We start from the raw sequence: 23,327 nt of genomic DNA, 5'->3' as shown, positions 1-23,327 counted from the left end.
GTTCTGTGCTCACAGCTGTCTTGGGGCTATTCCTCACGCTGCAAAGGCTCTTTGTCTCATTCAAAGCCATGACCTCATTTTAGAGACAGAAAACAGAGAGGGAGAAACCCACCAACCTGCCAGTGGAGGTCAAAGGGCTTGCTGAGAGATATGTTAGCATCAAACTTCTCCGGCAGGGACACAAATAACTGGAATTGCAGACCAGAAAATTACCATGGAAAAAATGGACCAACTACCATGTGATTACAAAAGAGTCCATTAGTTGTGTGTGTGTCTAGGATTCAAAGTATATCCTTTGAGGAGGAGCATGAGGTCATGCTTCCAAAACTCGAAGCAAGAGGGACTGTATAAGTGCATGCCTGTTGCCTGATGCTCTCTCTAAGGATTGCCATGCGTGGAGTTTTAGCTGGTTATTCTCCTCCCTCTTTCCTAGGCGCTGGCCTCGGCACGGTGAATGGCAGCAAATGTTACTTCTGGCAAAATGGGAGAAGGTTTGATTTTGCTGTTAGGTGGTAGCAGCTTCTGCTGTGGTTAAATTTGTCTGAGCCGGCCTCCTCACTGCTGCTTTGTAATCAGCCTGTTGGGGCACTGCTTGGGCTAACGAACACCCAGGCAGCCCCCTGCCAGGGCTCGGCAGGTTGTTTTTGGCCAGGGATCCATTGGTGATCAACTCGATTTGTGGTCTCGCATGTCGATGGCAGCCCTGGCCTTTGCTCTGGCAACTAATTTTTGCTAGCATATAGGAACTGCCCTCTCTACCCCAAGGCTGGTCCTAAAGACCTGGTTGGGGCCATGACTGTCACAGCTTTCCAGATAAAGCTGGAAATCACAAAGCTCTCACGTGGTAGAAGTCCCAGCGCTCCCGAGGAGCCGTGGTGCGCTGGAGCCTGGAAGATTCAAAGTACTGTGTCGACTTGCTGCTGAGTCAGGCGTCCCGTTGCACAGAATCTACAGTTTGGCTGGAAATGAGAAGTTCTGACTTTGACTCCTATTTTCTCAACCCTGTGAACAGGCATTGCAAAGTGGACACAATAAAACAACTAGCGTTTCTGCTTTCCCATGTCTGCTCTGTAACTGCTGGGAAACTCTCCTCCTCCTCCTCAGCACTGGTGATTAAATCTCCGGTTGTGTGTCGCTGTTTGGGGCGCTCGGGTGACCTGTGCAGTGGGACAGCCGCGCGTTCTCTGCGGGTGGTGACTTCCATCAGAAGGGGTTTGCTCTTCTCTCTGCCAATTCCAGGTTGCTGGGTAAGTGCTTTACTGTCTGCTTTCCCTGCTTTGCTCCTGATAAAGGCTTGGAGTAATGGAAACCTATGAAATCCCACATGCCTGCTTAGGCAGGGCTGAGGGACAGAGGATTTTGTACTTCAAAATAGGGCAATGATGACTAGCAGAAAAACTGTTGTGTAATTGATTTATTTAGGTAGCTGCAGTAGGGGAGAATATTGACTAAATGTCCAAGTATGCACCCGGAGGCTTCAGAGAGTTTTGTCGAGTGCAATGTTTTCCCTTGGCTCCGCTCTGCCTGTGCGGGCAGGGGGCTGCGGGGCTCCCGGACTGCGGGAGTGTGCGGGGTGACAGCGTTGCAGCCGCTCAGCGAGGGGCCCCGCGGGAGCCCAGCCCCGATTCCCTGCGGGAGAGGGTTGGACTCCCCTCTGAGCAAGCGCGGGCTCTGCCTTTGCGCCTCTCTTGAGCCTGGTGAGGCCGTGCCGCGGTCTGCCCGGGGCAGGACTAACACGTCCGAATGCTCCCCGGGAGCGCGGGGCCGTGCGCGGGCAGGGCTGCACGGCGGTCTGGGATGCCTCCGAGCGCGGCTGGGGCCGGTCCGGGATGCCGGGAGGGGAGGAGGGGGCTGAGCCACCTGTTGGATTTTCGCACATGGGGAGGCTGCTGCCCTTTTTAACAGTGTCCGTCTCTTTTTGCTCGCTCCCCGCTCCTGGTATTCCCTTTACAACCAGCCTATTGTGCTGGGGGTTAGAGCAGCTGGGTGGAGTGTTTCAGGCTCAAGTGTAATTTCAGTGCCTTTAAAAGCCTTTGGAGGGTTTTTTTTTTTTTTTTGAAGAGGACAGCAGCGCCAACAAGGGATAATTTGATGGATTACTCCGCAGGGCTGAGGGGCTCTCCTTAATCCCCTTTGTGGGCCTGTTTGACGAGACGCGTAGCAGAAGCCCCCAGCCTCAGGCAGAGAAAAGGCGGCTCAGCAGGGTAGGTTTTACACACTGACATATAAATACGGGCCCTGGTCATGTGGTGCTGGATATAATCTGTGCCCGTTACCACACTGCGGAGAAGGGGGGCACCTGGAGGGGGCTTATTTTTTCCCTTTCCAATTCAATTTACATTTTCATTCTTCTGCTAAAAATAATAAAAAAGAAGAGGGGGTGGAAAAGATGCTGAATTGGACCAAATGCCAAGGTGATGGGCATGGTATTTAATAAATAAATAAATAAAAGAACTCAAGTGAAAAGCACAACTAGATCTTTCCCCTCTTTCTCCTCTGACTCCGAAACAGGGGCTTCTCTCCTGAATAAAAGCAAGAGCTAGGGTCTTGCAGTATTAAAGCAAAGCTCGAGCTCTTGCATGGAGCCAGCCAGCCTCGGCTGGTGGTCTCGAATGGTTTATAGCAGAGCTAAAGCCAACTGAGGAAAGGGTTGACCACGAGTGAGGCTCCGAGAGTGGAGGCTGAAAACGCTTCTTTGCCTGCAGTGTGTGTGTTTAAGAGTGTCTGAGACTTCTGGGTACTTAATGCGATTTGGTGATGAGATGCTGGTCCCGAGCAGGTGAAATGGTGCGAGGACTATCCCACCGTATGGCGGGGCAAGCAGCCCCACTGTGGTTCCCCCAGAGCTGCCCCAAGGTCCTTCTGCAGCTGAGCTCAGCTGTGGTGTGTTTATTGGGAGCAGCCAGTTCTTCGCTGCATCGTGACTGAACTCGGCTCTGCAGCGCAATCGTCTTTTGAGGTGTCCCTGATACAGGTGGGCTGAGCTACAGGCTGACAAGGCGAGGCTACAGCCGCGCTGCTGGGCTCCTGCAGCGCCCTGCTCCCCTGCACCCGGGCTCGTCTCGGTCCCGCCCCCCCCAGCGCGGACAGCAGCGGGCTCTGCCCGCAGCCTGACACCCCTTGCTGCCGCTGGGCTCCGGTGACGATGGCGTCTGCCAAGCGCGGGAGAGTTGGTGATACCCGCCGGCGTTGCAGCGTGCGCTTCGCTGATGTCCGTCCCCTTTAGGAGCGCAGCACGCTCCGTGAAGCGTCCGAGTCAGTGACCTCGTTAGGCGGGCAGGCGGTTCCCGCTCGTCGCGGGGAGGGAGGACAAGCTCCAACTGGCCGCCGTTATTTGCTGCTGTATCTTTTCCTCTGGTCAAACAGGCAGGCGCGGGAGTGCAGGCAGCCGAAGCCTGGGAGAAAACCTCCTGCCAGGAGACCTTCCTTTGTCCGCCAGAGGAAGAAGCAGGTTGTGGGACAGGAGGTCAGTGGAGTCCGGTGGCTGCCGCGCTGTCTGTTTGATGTTCACGTTGCGGGGCGAGGGTGAGGATAAAAAGCCCATAGAATTGTTGGCCTGGCCTCAGAAAAGAGCATGAAATACTGGAGAAATGCAGGGTGAAGGGCAAGGGGGACGGATCTTCCTCCTCTCTGGAAAGTACTCCTCTCCATACGACAGGCTGAGCGTGGACAATGCCGTTAGCCTGCCGGGCTGGGAAAACATCCTTGCCTAGTGCCCCTTCTTAACAAATATCTTGACCTTCTCATCTGTCTTGTAGGGACATTCATTTGCTGTCCATAGTCTCTCCCTAGCAGAGAGTGTCTGTTGGGCTAAGGTGGCTCTGGCCTTGCTGACTGATCGCAAATGCCTTGATGGATGACAGGGCTCTTCCCTCCCATTAACTTGGCTCATGGCTTCAGTGGATCTCTTTTCTGGCTGTGCCTTTGCTTTATCCGGCTGGTCGAAGGGGGACAAATAGTGACCTTGCTGTTAACTGTAAAATGCTGTCTGGAGGTGAATGGAATCAAGTATTCAAAATAACCTCAACCTAAACAGCCCCTTGCCCTCAAAGATCCACCTTTGCCTGAACAAAATGCTGCTAGTGGAAAAAAAAATGCCTCCCAAAGCTTCTGCACACGTGAATGAGTTGCTTGGGCTGGCTCTGGAGCAGTCCAGCCGTGCTGACCATTGGGACTGGGCGGCCTCCCAGGTCAGGAAGGCCAGCGGTAGAGGGAAGGTTATTGGGTGGCTCGTGCCCCGCGTCTGCTCTCTGCCAGGTGCAGATGTAGCCTGATCGTTCCGAAATGGCTTGCGGCTCTGAAACGGCTCGTGGCTCTGTGGTCGAGGAAGCAGGAAGCTGGCAGGGCCTGAGATTGCATCTTGAATTCCTTCTCGGCGAGCTCCGGCCGGCTGCCCGCCGGGAGGGTGGCTGGCTTGGTGGTTACGGGAGACAGCAGCGTTGCGCAGCGTCTGAACAGGTACAGTCTGATTTAGCGGCCTGCAGAATGCATGCAGGTGGGGGATGCAGCCCTCTGAAAATCTGGTGCTAGCTACAGGTGCTTAAAATTTAGGCTCTTCTGCTCTCTTTTATTTCTTGCTTTCAATTCATAAGATAGAGATTGTAGTGAATTGCCTTCAGTCTTAGTACGTGTGTGTGTTGTTGTTGGGCCAGGCATCAGTCTGGTTGTCAGGACAGCAGCAAGCCCAGAAGAGGCTGAACTAAGCTATGGTTTTGAGGCAGCCCTAAAAGCAAGGTAATCACACTGTAGGTGCTGCAAGGAAGCAGTTGCAGCAAGGCAGGGAAGAACCAACTTCCATTTCTGGCAAGTGTGAATGCCTCCCTTAAGAACCAAACTGCGTGGAAGGTCCTGGGGTCTGCCTTGAGTACCAGCTCTTCCCGTAACTCTGAACACAGCCATAGCATCTAGCATCCACCCTGGATAAATGTTTCTTGTGTCTGGGCTGCTGGACTCTTCCCTGTGGGGAAAAGGAGGGAATTTCAAATGGACTGTGGCACTGGGGTCTTCCTTGGTCTGGTCTGAGGGGATTTCCAGCCACTGCTGCTCTTTCCCTAAGCCGAGCTGCTGAGGCCAATATAATGGAGCCCCTAAGCTCAAAGGAAATGCAGAGTTAATTCAGAGAGACTAAATAAATTGCAGTTCTCCCATCCCTGCTTAATGACCACTCCCCTCTCCCCGCACTGTGAATGGGGTCAAGGAGATTTGGGAGGCGAGGGGGAAGGGGAGGGGGTCAGGAGAGGTCAGGTGAGTTTTCCATTGCATCCCGCGCACGCCTGCCAGAGCTATTCTCCATGGTGTATTTCACATTCAGCTGCAGTGAATGGACACTGATAGCTGTGAAAGGATCTGGCACTGTATGAACAGCCCTTCCCTAAGCGCTCACTCTTGTGCTCTCTCCCACCCTTTCTTCCGCAGGCCTTCCAGGGAGCGGGGAATTAATAACGTTCATAAAGAGCCTCTTGGAAGGTTGGAAATGTAACGCTGGGGTTATGAATGGAAACCCAACGGCTAACAGTACCCTCCGCCCTCCCCTCTCTCTGCCGTCCATTGGGAATAACTTTCTGCATCACATCTGCCGTGCTGCAGCCAGGAGAAGGTGCGGGTCTGTGCTACCTGGGAACCGCCGGACTGGAGCAGCACCCAGCCGAGCTCCCTGCCTAGCACCGTCTCCTGCCTCCGGCACTGGCCAACACTGCGGCCTCAGGCGTTTCTCCAAATAGACTTAGCCAAGGCTGATGTGGGCTAATTTGCTCCCATATAAGAAAGGGCTCAGGCAGGTTATTACAGAGCCTTGACAGGTCTGTTGAATCTAATAGCTGTTGAACCTAATTCTCTGTGGCCCAACCATTAGTGCAGCTGTTTGTTCTACTGCAGGGCAGGTGAATGACAGTTGTAAATCAGAGAAGCTGCTATTCCATTTAATGATGTCTCTTGTCCCTTCTGCACCCATGTGAGTGAGTGGAAAGGTTAGAGAGGCAGGATATGGTTTCTTATGAGGAAGACATGAGCTTTTCTCTCTATCCCTTAATCTTCATTATATCTAAGCAGTGTTCAGATGCAATTACTTTGAAGATCTTGTGTTACAAATATTTGAGGAGATCAGGAGGAAGAGAGACTTCTGTCTGTCTTTGCTTGTGCATATCCATTAATGCTCCGTGCATAATCCACTTTCTCCAAGTGTCTCTGGCTTTGTTTCATCTAAAGACAAAAGGTGTGGTTAAAGTCTGTTAGCAAGGATACACAGGGCAACGTCTGCCTGAGCTGAGAGAAAGGAAGTGGAAGGTTGACTCGTACCGGCGATCGTGTAGTTTTGTGCCAACGAGCTGTACATCTGACATCACCAGTAAACTCGCTCCTGTTTCCGCGTGTGTGTGCACCTGCTGGTGCCTGTGTCTGTGAGATTGTGGGCTTCCTAGTGTGGGGCCATGCTGTGCTGTACCACATCCACACAGGAAGACATTTGTCAAAACTTTATAGCATGTAAGCTAGGAACAAAGTCTGACGAGGGGGGATGCATGAATCCAAATCTGCTGGCCCACTGCCTTAAAATAAATGGACTCCTAGAAGCCATTTTCCCTGACTTTATCCCTCCTCCTTGCTACTTTCAGTTCCTGCAGTGTTGCCAGGTCCATTGCATTTAGCAGACGCAGACTGCCTGGCTTCTTCCCTGCCCTTCAGAGAGCGTAGGTGAGAGAGGCTAGAGGGTACAGGACGCAGCAGGACTGTGAGAGGTGCGGTCCTTTCTGCTGTGGTTGCTGTTGCTCAAAAAGGGCTTCTGTCCCAGTTTAGGTCCAGGCAGAGCCTTGGGTTCCCTCTGTCTGGACAGAGCTGCTCTCCCCTCCTTCTCCACATCCCCCAGGACCCGCCCTCCTACCTGCTTGCCAGGTGAACCAGCCTCTCTGCATTGATTTGTTGTTTCTCTGCAGAGGAAGGAAAGGCCAGTTCCAGTTTGGCTGGCAAGCTGGGAAACTAAAGCAAAAACCCTGGGTTAAAGATGCTTTGACCCTCCTGGGGAGGGAGAGGAGGAGCAGAGGGAGAGCCTGAACGCTCGGCAGCAGATGATGGCCCAGTGGCTTGAGAGCCCTGTGAACAGCTGTGCAAAAGCCCCACATGTGGCTTCCTTCTGCTGCTGTGTACAGGAAGCCTTGCACTGAAGGGCCGGCGTGTCCTGTCATTGAGGGGCTGGCTGTCCTTGCCAGACGCCTTGTTACTGTGCTCCTTAGAGAAGGACAAACACTGTCCCTATTTTGGGGGGAAACTGAGGCAGGAGGACAAGTGACTTAATCTGTCGTGCAGCTCTTCTAACCAGCTGTCTCTCTGTCTGACTGTGAAAGGTCTTCCCATCACAAGATGCCAGATCCCACTGGGTTGGACAGGCTGTGGCCTGCTCACGTTGGATATGATGGTCCTGTAAATACAGTTGTTAGACCGGGATCTCTCAGTTGGGAGATGCTTTGCCTGAATGCTTCCATGTCAGGACAGAGCACCAGGCTCAAACCAGTCCTCCTGCGTAGTCTGCCAGATAAATCATCCTAGAAGAGATTAGCAGCTTAAATGAAGTGTTTGGTCTTGCTGCTGGGACTGTTATTTAGAGCCAGACTGACACCTGCAAAACTGATGGGAACATCTCATTGTCTAATCCCACGTACTAAAGCTGTCTCTGCTTGCCGGTTCAGCCGCAGACCCCGTGGCGGTGGAGAGCAGCCCTGGGCAGCATGGTGCTTCTGCTGAGGGGTAGGAGTCCTGTTCGGCAAGTTCCTGCCCTGCTCAGTGCTCTGCTGGTGCCCATAGTGTGGAAGAGCTATTTGTTATGTGCCAGCAGGCCAGCAAGGGAAGGTGACAAGTGTTGACACCGAGGCAGGGCTTTGGGCAAAGTTCAGATGTAAATGCAGGCCCTGGAGTTTCCTTCTGAGCTATTTTGGGACAGGAGTGGCAAAGCACTCAGCAAGAGTGAACTGTGTCCTTTGTCAGGCCAGTGTAGCAGCCTGTGTTTGCTCAGCGCCTTGCACAAGGGGCCCAGGCGCAGGTGTGGCCGTAGTGCTAGTAACACTGCAGCGTGCTGTGCTGTCGGGCGGCAGGGAGGGCCCTGAAACCAAACCTGCATGTGTACCTGCAGCTCAGTTCCACCTCTGCCTGCTAACTACTTAAGCAGCCTTTCCGTGAAGGCTGGCTCTAGGAAGTGCCGGCTCTGCGGGCAGTGAAGGGATCACTGTCGCTCCTCTGCGCGGAGCAGGTGAGTCCTGGCTTCTGGGCTCCTGTGAGCCTCCCAGATCTTCCTTTTCTGTCCCTCTGCCCCTGTCCTTACAGATCAACGCTGTTACTCTGATGCTTTTCCTAGTCTGTGCTGGCATTTCTTTACAGCTAAGCCAAGCTGTCAGTATTTTGTGGTTAAAATAAAGAGACATTTAATGGGTATTGGGACAACATGCAGTGGGCAGTGAGCATTGCATCTCTGTTCTGGGTCTGGCTCAGGGAGAAGGTGGCTCAGTTACTTTTGGCTCGGGAGCCTGTTGCCTCTAGATAACAGCACCAAGGTTTGTGCTGCCAGAGCTGCAGGGCTGCAGTTTAAATTCCTATCCCAAGGCTGTCAGCCAGCTGGGCACCCCTCATAAATGAACAAGGCCAAGACATCCTGTGTCTAGCCCACATCTAAGAAAGGTGGTTGCTGCCCCCAATCGCTTCCTTGCTGATAGAGTGCATCTAAAGTAATGCTAAGCATATCTGGGGCCTCTGAATATTCCTTTGAAGTGATGTCTAGTGATTAAAGGAAAACTGCTGTTGTTCCCCCTCTGCTGTTAGCTTGCTATTTGACCTTGGGCAAGTCATTTGAATGCTCACTGTTGTTAAAAGAAGATATCCTTTGTGACAGTCAAGGTCTAAGGGAGCGTGGAGGGGGAAGGTTGATAACTCTGGTAGGAAAGTAATCAGTATTTATTATGTGTAATTGGCAGCCCGTCAACTCTTCAGCTCAGGAACAGTATCTCTTTCTCCTCCACAGCAGTAAGAGGTAGAAAATGATGCTTGCATCTTTGCAAAAACCTCATCACCGCACTTCCAGCTTCACCCGGGTATCTCTGTGTGCGTCCTTTGGCTGATGGTAAGAGGGGAAGAAAGGGGAAGAGGAGGATTCAGAGACCTTCTCAACTGCACCTGTCTACTTCTAACACTTGTGCAGCTGCTGAAGTTAAAGAACACTAATTTGTACAGAGTTTGGTGACAACGTGGTGTTTTAGCTCTGCCCTGTGTGGTTGTGGCAGGCTATGGTCCAACACACTACTGGTTCAGTGGTTCCTCCTGCAGGGTTAGCCTTTGTCACGGGCTCCGTAAGCCTGGCTTGACCCTCTGCCGAGCAGCCGGTCTGGATCCAGGAGAGTCTGACCCGCTCCACCAGGCATGACCTCGAGCACTGGGTGCCTCCGTGCTGAGGAAGGAGAGCAAGCGTTTGCCTGGCGATGCTCCCTATGCGAGTCTTTCCCTTTCCCCTGTAATTGAGACAAAGAATTTAGAGGGGGGCAGGGCTGCAAAACTGGATTTTCACCTAGTTTCTCCTGCTGGGATCACTCTCCGCAGTTAAGTAAGGAGAACTCCATACCGGTTAGCTCCTCCAGCGCAGAGAAGGTGTGCAGGCAGGTAGGTACTGCAGTGACAGCTACCCCGCGGTCAGGGAGGGAGCAAGCCGAGATAAACTCCTCCGCCTGCACGTCTTGCATTCTGTTCAGCCTCCTTCATCCAGAAGGGCCCAAAGCCCATGGTGACTGTGCTGCAGACAGAGATGTGGCAGCCATGTAACGGTTCCCAGGAAGCCAAGCAGCAGTTGGACACAAAGCAAAAACTCACGTGCAAACAGGAGTGCAGGGGGGCCCTTCCAGAAGCAGGTCATAAGCTGCAACACATCCAGGACAGCAGGGGCTGTTGTGCCTTGTCCCCACAGAGAAACTCAGCAATGGCTCATTTAAGATGTGGAGCTAGAACATGTGAATCCCTGGAGAATTAGGCTGTACTTTGACTATTTTACTCCTTTATCAGTGTCTGTGCAGGGGCTTAATGTCACTCTTCTTGCTAACCCATTCTACCTTTCCCAGCCTAACCAGAGACTATCTTTACAAGATGCTTTTAGCAAAACAGCAGTTTGGTTGACTAGACTAGATGCAGTTTACCGTGCAGGTTTTCTTTCAGTTGCAGACTCTCGTAACGGCAGGCTCATAACAGGTTACTAAGAGGCATTTGCTTACTCTTAGTTCCTTAGACTCCGTCCTGCTTTGGTGGCCTCTTCCCTCTGAAGAAGGCTGGAGAGAAGGGAGCATGTTACAGGGCAAATAAATGACTCAGACTAATGAGTAAGGTAATTGCCGTTCACTGTTAGACAAGGCTAAACTGGGTCAGGTTTGTTTGTGAAACTCCAAGAGGCACCATCTGTTTTCTGTGCTCCATCTCAAGGGCTGGAGATGGGTTTGGGTGAAACTGCTTCCCTGGAAGCTGCGGAGCAGAGGGGATGATGGCCCGGTCATTAAGCAGCAATGTAGGTCCCTGGAGACTGCCCTGTATGACCACAGGCAAGCGGCTGCGGCCTCGGTCCTTGGAGGGGACTCTTAATTGATTTCACTGGGAGATGGGCCCCGAAGTCCTTTCTGAAGATCAGACCTTTGTCCCTCTGCTACAACTGCCCATCTATAAGATGCGTCTGGATGGGATGCCGAGAAGTCATTAGACCTCCCTTTGCTCCAAGGCAGGATTGGATTTTCCCAAACCATTTCTGACAGGTGTCTGTCTCACCTGTCACAAGCCCTTAGAGAGAAACCCAGGGCAAATGTAGCCAGTGTCTTTTAATCCTAGACCTCTCTCAGGTGCCCCCTCTTCAGCCTCTCGTGTCTGTCCGGAGCTGGTAAGCCTGTTGGGACAGGCCTGTCTCTTTCAGCTATGATGTGCCTGCGTGATATCTGTGTGGTGCTGGTTTTAGTCCTTTTCTGTGTGCTGGAACATGTTATTTCTAACGAGCTCTCTCCTTTCAGAGTGCAGCATCTGAACGGAAGGGGAGGCCTGGAACGGGAGCCCTGCCTGCCCACGCCTGGACTCAGCACTGCTAGGGCCACATCTTACAGTAAGAGGAGGAAGAAAAGACAGTTCATTCACAGTTGCTAAAAATGGGAGGCAGCATCTGTCCAGCAGACCAGGAAGAGAAGCTCCAGACCTTGTTGTCTGCCTGTGGGACATCCCCGGGAGTGCCGCGGCTGGAGTGACACAGCCCTCTGTCAGTAAGGGGTGTCAGGGCAGCATGGCGCAGAAAGCATGGATCAGCATGCTCTTCCACAGCCGCAAGGCCCAGCTCCTGCTGGTCAACTCCCTGACGTTTGGCCTGGAGGTCTGTCTGGCTGCAGGAATAACCTACGTGCCTCCGCTACTGCTGGAAGTGGGTGTGGAGGAGAAGTTCATGACCATGGTTCTGGGTAGGCAGTTCATCTCCTCTCTGAGGTGCTCATTTCCTCCGCGAGTGTGAAGGGTGGGGGGCAAGTAAGGGCATGGAGGCTTGTCTCTGCAGAGTGGTGTGCAGGGATACTGTTATATCAAGGGCAACCTTGTTTTTGGAGGAGGCAGCTGTGTGCTAGTGGAGTGTCTTGAGTTCCTGAAATGTCCTAGGCTTTTATTACTGTGCACACAGACCATGATGCCAATGTCCTGTCTGGATCTGCCCCCTTAACACCACTTCTGTCTCTGTTCCAGGGATAGGCCCTGTCCTCGGCCTTGTTTTTGTCCCGATGATCGGATCTGCCAGCGACCACTGGCACAGCAGCTATGGCCGAAGGCGGCCTTTCATCTGGATGCTGTGCCTGGGAGTCCTGCTGAGCCTCTTCGTTATCCCCCACGCCAGCAGCCTGGCCGGCCTCTTCGCCCTCAACACTCGCCCGCTGGAGATTACCTTCCTCATCCTGGGCATTGGCTTACTGGATTTCTGTGGCCAGGTCTGCTTCACTCCACTGGAAGCCCTGCTCTCGGACCTCTTCCAGGAGCCAGACAACTGCCGCCAGGCCTTCTCCATGTACGCCTTCATGATCAGCTTGGGGGGCTGCATTGGCTACCTGCTTCCAGCAATTGACTGGGATGGCAGCTTCCTGGCCCCATACTTGGGTGGACAGGAGACGTGCCTCTTCAGCCTCCTCGCCGTCATCTTCCTCGGCTGCGTGCTGGCCACTCTCTTTGTGACGGAGGAGGCAGCCACCCAAGCAGATGTTCTGGCCGGCCCAGCACTGAAGGATGCTCCCCCTAAGCCCTCGTCCGCTGCCTGCTGCTCTTGCCAGGTGTCCAGGAGCCTCCTGAAGGCCAGGCACGTGGTGCAGGCCCTGAGAAACCTCTGCACGTTGGTGCCGCGGCTGCACAGCCTCTACTGCCGCATCCCCAAGGTCATCCGGCGCCTGTTCGTGGCCGAGCTCTGCAGCTGGATGGCACTCATGACTTTCATGCTTTTCTACACGGACTTTGTCGGGGAAGGGCTTTACCACGGCATCCCCAGAGCCAAGCCAGGCACGGATGCCAGACGCCACTATGACGAAGGTAAGAAGTGAACCAGCTGCTCTGAGGCTGCAGGGCAGGGCCTGTTCCCTAGAACAGGAGCGTTTAGTGGGAGCTAGGAATGGACTCAGCTCTGCTAGTAATGCAAAATCATGTTACAGGAAACTGTACGCTTTCTGCAGAGGGTTCCGGAAAAAACATTCCTTCACAGCCCACAGAGCCCTGCACAGTGGAGCGAATGGGGGAACACCCCTTTCTCCTCTGAGGTAGCAGGCACAGGGCAGTGCAGCCCATAGCATGCTGAACAGGATATATCCAGATCTGTCTGTGAGCTGTTGTTGCCTCTGCTGGGTCCTTTCACTGCTGTTCCCTCCTTTCTAAATGAGGGATAATGGTGCTCTCCATCTCTTGGAGACTAAGGGCTGGAAAGCCAGGGAGTGCTCAGGAGCAGTGAGGTGGGCTTTGCTGCATCTCCCTATCATGCTGCTGAGAGATTTCCATTTCATTTCTCTACCCAGGAAGTCCTCAAGCAACTGTTCTCCCCTCTCTCCCCAGTGCTTTCTGATAGGGCTCATCACTGGAGCAGTGCATCCGCTGCATCTGCCACGTCCACATCATGGGATACTGCTAACTGCAGTGCGTTACCTGCTCACTGTTGTTGCCTGCTGTCCTGTTTTGACTGCTGTGTTGTGCCAGAGCCCTGACTTCACTGCCCAGCCCTTCATTTCCTCTTCCAGAGCTATGTTGTATTCTTGGAGGCGCTTCCCTGGCCTCCCTCCTGTGGCTGTGTATCTTGCCCTCCGAGTTTTCCGCTCACTGCCTCCGTGAGCTCTGCAGTACATTGCCTCTTTGTGCTGAGTGTCTGTTTAACTTACAGGGAGCTTAATTATTATTTAACACTTGCAGTGTGGAGCTTCCAGCAGGTTCGGACCTCATTGTGCTAGCTGTCATAGAAACCTGCATTGAGTAATAATCTGTGCTCCAAAGAGTTAATGGTTTTAATTCCCTGAAATCTGATAAATCTTTGCAAAGGGTAAGGTCCGGATTGCTACCGGACGCTGTAGTCGCTTAGTGGATGTTGTGTATTTTCTCATTGGCTTAAGCATAATTCCTTGTTCCTTTTGTTCTGTTGCTGATTTTGGCATCAGATAGCACATCCTGGTTCATGAGCAGGTGACAGAACCTGGGTCTTAGGGGTGGGAAGGTGAGTACAGGGACTTCAAAGACAAGAATGGCATCTGGACTCCTAGCTCTCGTTGCCCCTCCAGTTAGCCTGGAGTATCCAGGAGCATGTGTAGGAAATATTCCTGCCCAGTGGAGAGTAGGAGATGTAATCTGCCTGGCGCAACCCAGAGATACATGAGGTGATGCTGCTGTGCTGTTGGACTGAGCTAGGCTGTCCTGGCTGTCTGGGACTGTGCCACGCTCTGCATGGACTGTCCTGGATTGGGCCCTGGAGGGGAGGGAATGAGGCCCAACGGTGTCTAGCTGACTGAACCCGGGGCAGCTCCTGTCAGCACCTCTGCTTATCTGCAGGTGTCCGCATGGGTAGTTTGGGCCTCTTCCTGCAGTGTGTCACGTCCATCTTCTTCTCGACAATCATGGACTGGATGGTGAAGCAGTTTGGGACGCGGGCAGTCTACCTGGCCAGCGTGGTGTTCTTCCCCATGGCTGCCTTCGTCATGTGCCTTTCCCACAGCGTCATTGTCGTTACCATCTCGGCTGCTCTGACGGGCTTCACCTTCTCTGCACTCCAGATCCTGCCGTATACACTGGCATCGCTGTATCATCATGAAAAGCAGGTAGGAGTCTGGTGTGCCACGCAGCTGCGATGACAGCTTGGCCGGCCTCTTTTGCCACTCGTAGCTGGTAACAGTCAGCACAGCCCATGGAAGAGAAACGCACACCTGTGTTCAGAGGTTTTCCACGCATGCCTCTTGATTCCAGGCTGTGTCTCTTCTGAAAATTCATCTGAACTCCATTAATATGAGATGGAGGAGAAAACAGAGTTTAGAATCTCTTTCCCTAGGCATTCCCTGCCCACCCCAAGCATGGTATTCTATAGCTTTGAGTTGTGGGGAGTGGATAAGATAGGAGAAATCAGCTAAGGTTGGTGTCTCAAGAGGGGCATCCTGTGTCCTCTCTGTTCTGCAGGCTTTTAGGGAAACTGCTGCAGGTTAATTAGAGATTCCCATGCGTTTTCTGCAACCAAGTCACTTCTGCAGTGTGAGTAACCTTAGGTGTTTAAAAAAAAAAATTCATGAATATTCAGCCTTTAGGGTTCTCGCTTTCAAATTTTTGTCCATAATATGAAGATCGGTAAAATGAAAACTGACATTCTTCCTATTCCCCTAGCTCTAAGGAAAATAAATACTGTGAAACTTTTGACATGAACACAAAAGCTAGCAATCCTGTCTCACAGATGTTATCTTTGTGGAGAAGTCCTAGGAGGTTCCTGAGTTGCACACTGGATTAATAGGAGTTTCTCTTGTGCTGCAAATGCAAAACTAATTTGTGGTTTGAGAGCAGCTCTTTCATCCCAATGGCAGGCATTTCACTGTGCAGTGAAATAAGTAGGAGTTTTTACCACAGGCATCCAGATGTTCACGTTGAACAAATATTTCTGACCAACCCATCCCAATTTACACCAGGCATCCTGTCAAAATAGGGGTGTGAGAGAGTGTTCTGCTCTGCAAAAACTAGTTTGGCTGGGATCTCCCATGGATGTAATATGAACAGAATGAAAACCAAACCCCACAGGCTGGGAATGTGAAGGCCACATGCCCAAGTGTTTGCCAAAGGTTTGACGGGCAACACTCTTAATACAATGAGACGGGAGTATGGCTGGGTTTGGTTTTGTTGTCCTAGCTTTAAAGTTCCTCCTTCCTTTACCAACTATTTTCCAGCAGTCTGCAGTGAGGCCCCACAAGAAGCAGTCCCTAAAATGCCTTTTGTAGAAAATTTTCCATCTTCTCCATTTCTGTTCTCTTTTCTCTTACTGTTGAATTCTGCCATAGTTTTTGTTTGCTTCCCCTTGTTCCTGCTTCCTCTCTTTCTTCTCTTTCTCTCTTTTTTACTTTGTTTTTATTTTAAATGCTCCTCCCGAAGTGAGTCAGCAGAAGGGGCATCCAAAGTGGCTGTTGTTTCCACCCTGTGCGGGATCGTTGGCGAAAGCCTGCAAGGCCACCTCAGCTGGAGCTCCTTGCTTTGCACAGGCTGCGTAAGTCGGTCCATTCTCCTGCATGCCCTCTCATCTTCGCATGGCCACTAAACCTTGTCTAGAACAGGATGAAGAGATGTGCATGTTCTAACAGCACTTAAAGGCTTGTCATAGGTTAAATGCATGGTGGGCCTTCACATCTTCTGCATGAAGTTAGGGAGAAGTAGGTTTCTCATTCCCACCAGTCCCCATCAACTCTAGAGGGAGATGAAGCTGCTGATTTAGGTACAACTGTGTCCTGGGGTTGTATCACATGTTACAAGTGGTGGTTTTAAAGCATCCACTAAGCTCGGTCCTATTGAGTATAAGTGGATTTTGCGTTCTTTACAGTAGCTACTCAAACATCCAGAACTCGTTCCTCTGAAGTCCTATTTTAAATCAGGCTAGAAACAAAAAAAAAATGTAGCATGGGCCTTTAGAGCATCTGAGCAGGCTTCTGGGAACCTCCCGCATCAAATATGAAGGGGCTGGACATGTGGACACATCCTAGTGTGGTGCTCACAACGCCCTTTCTGTGCAGGATTTTGAGTTGCTTTGAAGTCTGATGGCAATAGGAGGCACATGGGAAGTTTTTAAGCTCCACGTAAAGTATGTGACAGTCCTGGATTCATGCAGTTGGGCTTACATTCATAAGCCGAGGCAGACTCACGGGGTTGAAGGGTACGGTAAGCAGCTGAGCAGAACCCAGGTAAAGCTTTTGGGAGAGGATTTAGATTTAGTAAAGTTTGTCTCATCTGTTTTCTTTTCTCTGCTTGAATCTGAAACTGTTTGTGTTACAGAAGTGCAGCCATGGCCTGGGGCAGCATGAACAGAGCCTGGCTGGTGCTGACATACGCTAGGGCAGGGCTGGGTGTAGCTGGGCAGGCGCCAAGACTGCTGAAAGCTCTGGGATGGCCCGGAACAGAACGGGGGTGCCCGCACTCCTGCAGTAGCCGTTCCCTCACCCTGATGTGTGTTGCTGTCCCTCCTGCCAAAAGGAAGGTAGTTCAGGCAAGCGCTTCTGAGCCTGCAGCTGGATACAGTATTCTCTGCTCTCAGATGGGTGCTCTTTTCCCCCTTATTGTTCTCCTGGTTTGTTCTATCTCACCATGTGGAGAATGGATTAACATGTCATTTGTTATCTGCACTACCCTCTACAGATGGAAGGTTGTGTTTAATTGCAAATGCTCTGGAGTTCTAAAGCTGGGGCTCTGCAGCATTTTTGCTCTCTGCACAGGACTGTCCATTATTTATTGGTGTTAATGTGGAGAGCTTTTTGATCCAAGTTCTCTCTGTGAATACTGCTGGAGTGAGCCATACCCCAGAAATCTCACAGCCTGAGCAGAACATGGAAGAAGAAAAGGGTGAGAGGAAGAAAAGATTATTGTTTCCCCACTTTTCTAGACGGAGTCGGGAGGCTCAGCTCAGGCAGATGAAGCGACTCACTTGAGGTCTTGCATGGCCTCTTGCAGAGCTATTTCCTGAGTCCCAGCATTGTGCCATCTCAGTTGGTATCGCTTTTAAGTATCCCAGATAGGCAATGGCTGGCTCCAAACAGTTCTTCTGCCCTTAGGGCTGTTTTGCAGAAAGGTTTTGAGTTTCCAGTCAGCCACCTTGTTAAGACTGCCGTTTGCCCTGGAATGGACTGTTCAGCCCTTGGTATGTTCAAAGTGGGCCCTGACCCTTCATTGCTGTTTTGAAAGCATGCATGGGCTGATTTCAGGATGGGGTGAACTGGAACTAGTGCCCTGTAGTTCATCCCCACAGGAGGGCATGATTAAGCTGGTGGAAAGTGAGGTTGGGTTCTCTTCTCTCCACTATGAGCTGGGAATCAGGCTATTGAACTCCCTGGTGACAGGGAAATGGCCAGGTCCCTAAAGTTCAGCTCATGTGCTTGGCACGACTTGACTGATTCTCCTGGCGCCTAGTGAGGAGGTGATGGCCCAGAGCTCGGAGCAGAACGTCCCAAAGTGCAGAGCTTGGGCTAGCTTTGGGTTGCAGCGCTCTGCTGAGCCACAGAGCTTGAATGCAACAAAGGCACCACGTGGACAAATTCCTCCAGTGAGTCAGAGTTGCTTTGAATCCTGTGCCAGTCAGGAAAAGGCAGACTGGCTCCTGGAGGCCATCTCGCATGGGTCAGGCTCACTGCAGGCACTCCCTGCCTCTAACAGCCCTGACCCAGCACATACAAAGCCCAGAGTGTTTTTACTCTGTACACAGCATCCGCCTGCTCTCACCTTGCTTACTGGGCTCCACCCTTCCTCCTCATTCCTCACCTCCCTCCTTCTTTCCCATAGGTGTTTTTGCATAAGTATAAAAGCAAAGAGGAGGAAGACACAGCTCAGTTGGACAAGAAATCGGTCTTCCCTAAAGGCCTCCTCTCTAGCCAGAAGCTGCCTTACCAGAACGGACACGCTGGAGGCCTCTTCTCTTCTTCCTCTTCCTCCTCGTCTCCTGCAGCTGCCAGCTCGGCTCTGTGCGTCAGCTCCTCCTGCGAGGTCTCGCTCATGATGATGGTGGGAGATCCGGACTCTGTGGCTCCTGGCCGAGGGATCTGCCTGGACCTGGCCATTTTGGACAGTGCTTTCCTCCTCTCTCAGGTTGTCCCGTCCCTTGTCATGGGGTCCATCGTCCAGTTTACGCAGTCAGTGACCGCCTACATGGTATCGGCTGCTGGCTTTGGCCTCATAGCCATTTACTTTGCAACCAAAGTTGTCTTTGATAAGAGTGACATGGCCAAGTACTCAGTGTGATGTGGAAGGCGCAGGGGCAACACCCGGGTGACTGCATGGCCAAACAAGACGCATGTGTATGTTCACACAGCCACTTGTGGGAAGCCTCGTGTTGCGTGTGCTCTCCCCGTGCTGTTGCTGGGAGCCCTGGGGGTGCTGTTCTTGGGCTGGGGGCAGGAGAGATGCAGCAGAGCTTATCTCAGGTGTAAATAAGAGGCATTGGGGCATTGTGCTTTGGGTCGTCAGTGCTTTTCACGTGGTGCCTTTATCAAAGGAAAGCACTACACAGACAGCACCAAAGGGGATTGTAGGGATGAGAGAAAGGAAATGGACTTTTCCTTTAAAAACGGGTCATGTTTCTGTGTAATTCTACCTAAACCGAGCAGGAGAAACAGTGGTATGGGAAAGGGAAAAAGAGATCATTGACTATCCTGTTTTCTAGTTGTAGTTTGATCCTCTTCCCCTGCTTGTTCTAGTTTTACTCAACTTCTTGAGTAATACTTCTTCAGATAGGACACTGGGAGGAGATTTGCTTGGAAAAAGGATGGATGGCTAAGATTTAACCAGTGAGCAAAGGGGGGATGTGTATGTGTACACACATTTCAGTCCTTCCCAGTCTTCGTTCTGGCTAGCAGAAACCAATTTAGGAGAAAAGCTACTATGTCTTGTTTTAGAAAAATAAGTAATGTTTCATTAGGACCAGTTCCAAGAGGTGACTGATCTTTTACCTTTGTACCAAGATTCATCAGATGGAAAGGACTTTTTAACTTTTTTCTTTTTTTTTCTTAACCATTTTAGCTTTCCCTACATCGTTCTGATTAACTGTGATCTTGCCTTCCTCAGAGCTCAGAACTGTAGCCTTCTCTCTTCCAGTGCCTTATAACAGATCGAGGCTTCTACACCTGGGTCGTATGCCTTCTACACCTGGGTCTTAAAAAGATGCAGCAATGTCGTGAGGAAGATCTGTTCTCCGAGGGTTTTCAGTCCTATAACAGGGACATCCCTCCTAAAAGGCCGTCCCAAGAACTCTGGACCAAACATACCAGGCCTGAAGAAGGTGGAGGAATTGCTTGTCCCCGATGGCCAGCTGAACTCAGCAGTAGTCAGTGCTCAGTAGCTACCTCTCGTCAGTCGCTGGCTGTGTCCGCGTTCCCTGGAAAATGTGTCTCCAAAGCAGCCTTCTAGACCAGACTCTTCCTTCCAAACCGAAAGGCCTGAGGCTGTGTTTGCAGGTAGGCTGGAGGGCGCCTTGTAGAGCCCGCTGCACCCCAGTATCCAGCGTGTTGGCTGAATTAACATGTTGTCAGCACACCTGGGCAGCCTGATGGAGACAGTGTCCTAAACAGGAGGTAGGTAGGATGAAACGTGCAGCCACTATGGCAGCTACTTCTAGAACAGTGTAAGCCTAATTCTTGGTGTTTTGGACAAGAGAAGTACACTCTTGGGGCCAGTTGGGCTTGTGGTTTGCTGATCCCCATTACACATTTACTGTGTTACGCTTTTTTTTAATTTCCAGACAGGAGTCAAGATTCTTATTGGGGCACAGCCTAAACATAGTCACCTGACGGAGTAAAGCAAAGTGTTTCTCGTTCCCACAGTGGTGGGAGCAGAATGCTCCTGGATTGTTTAGATGGTTTAGCTCACGGACATGACTCATCTTGCAGTGGCAGAAAGCTGGCTGCAGCTGCGTGTGCTTCTGGCTGGTCCCGTGCCTGAGGTGAGTGGAGCAGCTGGAGAAATTCTGCTGGTGGCAGGTTTCTGCCACTTGAAGATCCCCCATACACCGAGGGGGAGTCAAGATCCTGGCGCACAGAATTCCTTAGAACTTGAAGTGATCCAAACTCTGCCAACAGTGTGTAGAGGAAGGCATGAACTGGGCCCTCGGAGGCTGGGTTGTAAGTCTGCAGGAGAAGTTTCCCCAAAAGACAACAGTCCTTATCTTTGGCTGGTCTAAACAAAGTGTTTGTGACTAATACTCTCGTAATTTGCTGTGTAGGTGTGTGGGCAGTGAGATCCACTGGTGAGGCTCTGCTGAAGGGCAGAATGTTGCTATTTTTGCAAGGTCATGTCAGACTGTTTCTTGGCATGGAAGCAAGGTTACTCCCCTGCTGTCTGCAGACAGATCCTGAGAGGGCTTCTCCTAAGTTTTTTAAACTTTTCTTTCCCGTAAAGGGTGACTGTTTTTGTTTTATTTCCTCTCAAATTATATGCCTACCAGCCTCCCTTTCCCACAGCAAGGTTTGTGTGTTGAAATGCAGCTGTTTTGGGAATGGATGTGGCAGCTGCTTAACCATCTGTGGAAATGGTTTTTCTTTTCTTTTGCCTTTCCTACCTTGGTTTGATCCACTTGAAGCTTTATGAGGAAGTTTTTAGGCAAAATGTTATTGCCAAAGGTGGGGTATTTCTCGGATGAATGCTCCCACTGATGAGTATAACCTCTGACCAAGATTTTCTAACAGGTCCCTATCTGGGTGTTGAGGTACCTTTTTTTTTTTTTTCTTTTTTCCTCCTTCCTCTGTATAAAATGTGGGGAGCCTTCACACATGGAGGCTGCAAAGGTGCTCAGTGCTTTTGATAATTGAGCCATATGTTTAAGTGCCTAAAGAGTACTTCCACAGCAAACTCCAGGTGTACGGGTTTGATGATAAAGTCCTTGAATGCTTCGTTAGGAACATCCAAGTGATCCTTGGGAAAGCAGAGGGCTGGAGGATGAGACAGCCTTGTTTTATGATGTCCTTTGGTTTGGAACGTGAGAGAACAAGGTGCTGCCTGTATCTCCTTCAAGAGGGCAAAACTGAGGCGTGCCAGGTTCCCTAGCTGACCTGCCCTCCACGTGCTCCGGTGGCTTTGGTGCAGCTGCAGCCTAGCCGTAGCTGGCGGACAGGAGTAGGCTTGGGCTCATGGTATGTGCAAGGAGGCTTTGTGCATTGGCTGGACTGCAGGACTTGGGATCACTGGTCTTGGACCTGTCCTTGACTGGTAGATCAAGCATACCACCAGCTTCCTCGTCCTCCCGTCCCCTTCGCTGCACTGTGTCTGGGACTCGGCAGCCAGCTCTCGTCACAAGTCTGGCCTCTGCGTCCGCAACGCTGGCCCTGATGTCGCTGATCCTAGGAGAGGGCAGGCTGGGTTTGTCCAGTTTTCTCATAATCCAGATATGCTTCAGGGGAGGTGCTTGCATTTGCTTCATTTATGTTTGGAAAAGACCGTTGAGCGGCTGAACTTCTGACTCCTCCACCAGCTGCTCTTGCTCTTTGCTGCCGCATCCTAGACAGGCGCCAGTCATCCCGCTTTGGCCTGACCTGTGGCCTGGCTGATAACAGAGCTTGTTCTCTTGAGCTCTCTGCTCCAGCTGGAGAGACATGATTCGGGCTGAACCAGGGGCTCCTTATCCATGGGTCCTCTGGCTGCAGCACTCTCCTTTAGCCCGTTCACAAGTACAAGAGGAGCTGCTTGATTATTCACAACAGACCGTTTGATTTCTGTGGGTCCCCCCTGCCCTGGCACCCTACTCCCCAGCCCTCCAGCTGGAGTGAAACCCAGCAAATTCGGTAATTGCTCCTTTCCTCCTTACCCTCCTTTTACATCAGGAGAAGTCTGCTGGGCCGTCTGCCAGCTGCTGACACAGTGGGCAGATGGGTACAGGAAGGAGCGTGTGCCAGGAGCCAACCCTGTCTTTACCAGCCCTGTCCCCCGTGGGAGTTGAGGCCCAAACACACTGGGGCTGTTTGCCCTAAGAAAGCGGCTGTTTGCAGCAGGGGAGGAGGAGCGTAGGCAGCTGCCATCCGGGGTCAGATCCTGCAGGGGCGATGGGCAGTGGGCAGGCTGGGGTGCAGCCTCGCTGCCCAGGAGTTCAGCCGGGGAGGAAAGACAAGGCAGCAGTCTCTGAGAGAAGGATGGGGAGAGACCAGGGCAAGGGAGCTGGAGGAAGAGGTGGTTTTGGGCAAGTCTGAGGCTTTGCGCAGTGGGAGGGGCTGGGATGTGACACGGGCTGGGACTGGGAGTGGGTTGGAGCTAGCCACTTGTTGCTGTCTTGCCATTTTGGAGTCAGGCCTGCAGAGCTGGCCTTGTCGCATCCTCGTGAAAGCACTCGTGACACTTCGTGCTTGCAGCCTCATCCCAGCTGTTGCGAGAGCCAGCTGCGGAGGCCGAGCTCTGGTCCGGCTGAGCTGGGGCCACCGGCAGCTGCCTTTCCCCAGGCCGTAAGGGATGTTGCCGTCGCTGTCCTTGCTGCGACCCCGGCCGTTGTCCCGACATTCCCTGTCCTCCAGCACGATGCCTTGGGTGCTGTCATTACCAGCAGCCCTTCTTCCTAGTTCAGGCTGTTGCTGAGGCATTTTCCAGTGCGTGTTGAGAAGCTCCCTTGTCGGTACGGTTGTCCTTCCTGGCTAACCCCGCGTGCTTCTGTTAAGAGCAGCTTCTCCATGGCTGGATCACGTACAGACCAGCAAGGGACGCAGGCATGTTCTGGTAAAGGTAAGCGCATCTGTTGGATGCTGCTGCCGCTTCACAGGGGTTGGTACGAGCTCTTCGGAGGATGTTACCCTGAGCTTTTGTTTCCAGCTAGTAGCTGCGCTGCTGCTTGCTCCTCCCGGTGAACCGTGCTATGCCTCTCCCTCCCTTGCTGCAAGATGGGGATTTGGAGGGCGGTGAGGAGCAGAGGGAAGGCGGCAGCGTGTGTTTTCTAATGTGAGACTTGTTGTGAACCTCTAGGTTAGGGAAGGATGTTTTGATGCTGTTTTTTTTTTTTTCTCCTGAGATCATATACTGTCTTGAAGATGCTCATGTTTTATTTATTCAGTAGAGTCAATATTTTGTATACCGTGTAAGAGGAGAGCTATTACAAATTTCTATGAAGGGAAATAAAAAGGCATTGAAGCTGGGCGACCGTG

The 23,327-nt window shown here is 51.8% G+C and overlaps 1 protein-coding gene across 4 annotated transcripts in view; it reads left to right on the top strand.

Moving 5' to 3' along the window:
* The window catches only part of SLC45A3 (solute carrier family 45 member 3), a 30,820-nt gene extending 7,501 nt beyond the window's left edge, over positions 1–23,319 (top strand). The window contains exons 1-6 of one of the 4 annotated variants that reach the window (XM_064498276.1): positions 8,083–8,233; positions 8,999–9,097; positions 11,010–11,444; positions 11,719–12,546; positions 14,041–14,306; positions 18,001–23,319. In XM_064498276.1, coding sequence (XP_064354346.1) covers positions 11,273–11,444; positions 11,719–12,546; positions 14,041–14,306; positions 18,001–18,456 — 1,722 coding nt within the window. In that variant the 5' untranslated portion in view covers positions 8,083–8,233; positions 8,999–9,097; positions 11,010–11,272 and the 3' untranslated portion in view covers positions 18,457–23,319. Of the gene's footprint in view, positions 1–8,080; positions 8,234–8,998; positions 9,098–11,009; positions 11,445–11,718; positions 12,547–14,040; positions 14,307–18,000 lie in introns of those variants that run through there. The other 3 variants (XM_026111942.2, XM_026111945.2, XM_026111941.2) reach the window with 3 other exon arrangements.
* Positions 23,320–23,327: the final 8 nt, after the last annotated feature.

Source organism: Dromaius novaehollandiae, chromosome 27, assembly GCF_036370855.1.
Source record: "Dromaius novaehollandiae isolate bDroNov1 chromosome 27, bDroNov1.hap1, whole genome shotgun sequence".
In the NCBI taxonomy this organism is placed as follows: Eukaryota; Metazoa; Chordata; class Aves; order Casuariiformes; family Dromaiidae; genus Dromaius; species Dromaius novaehollandiae.
This window is presented reverse-complemented; position numbering and strand designations above follow the sequence as displayed.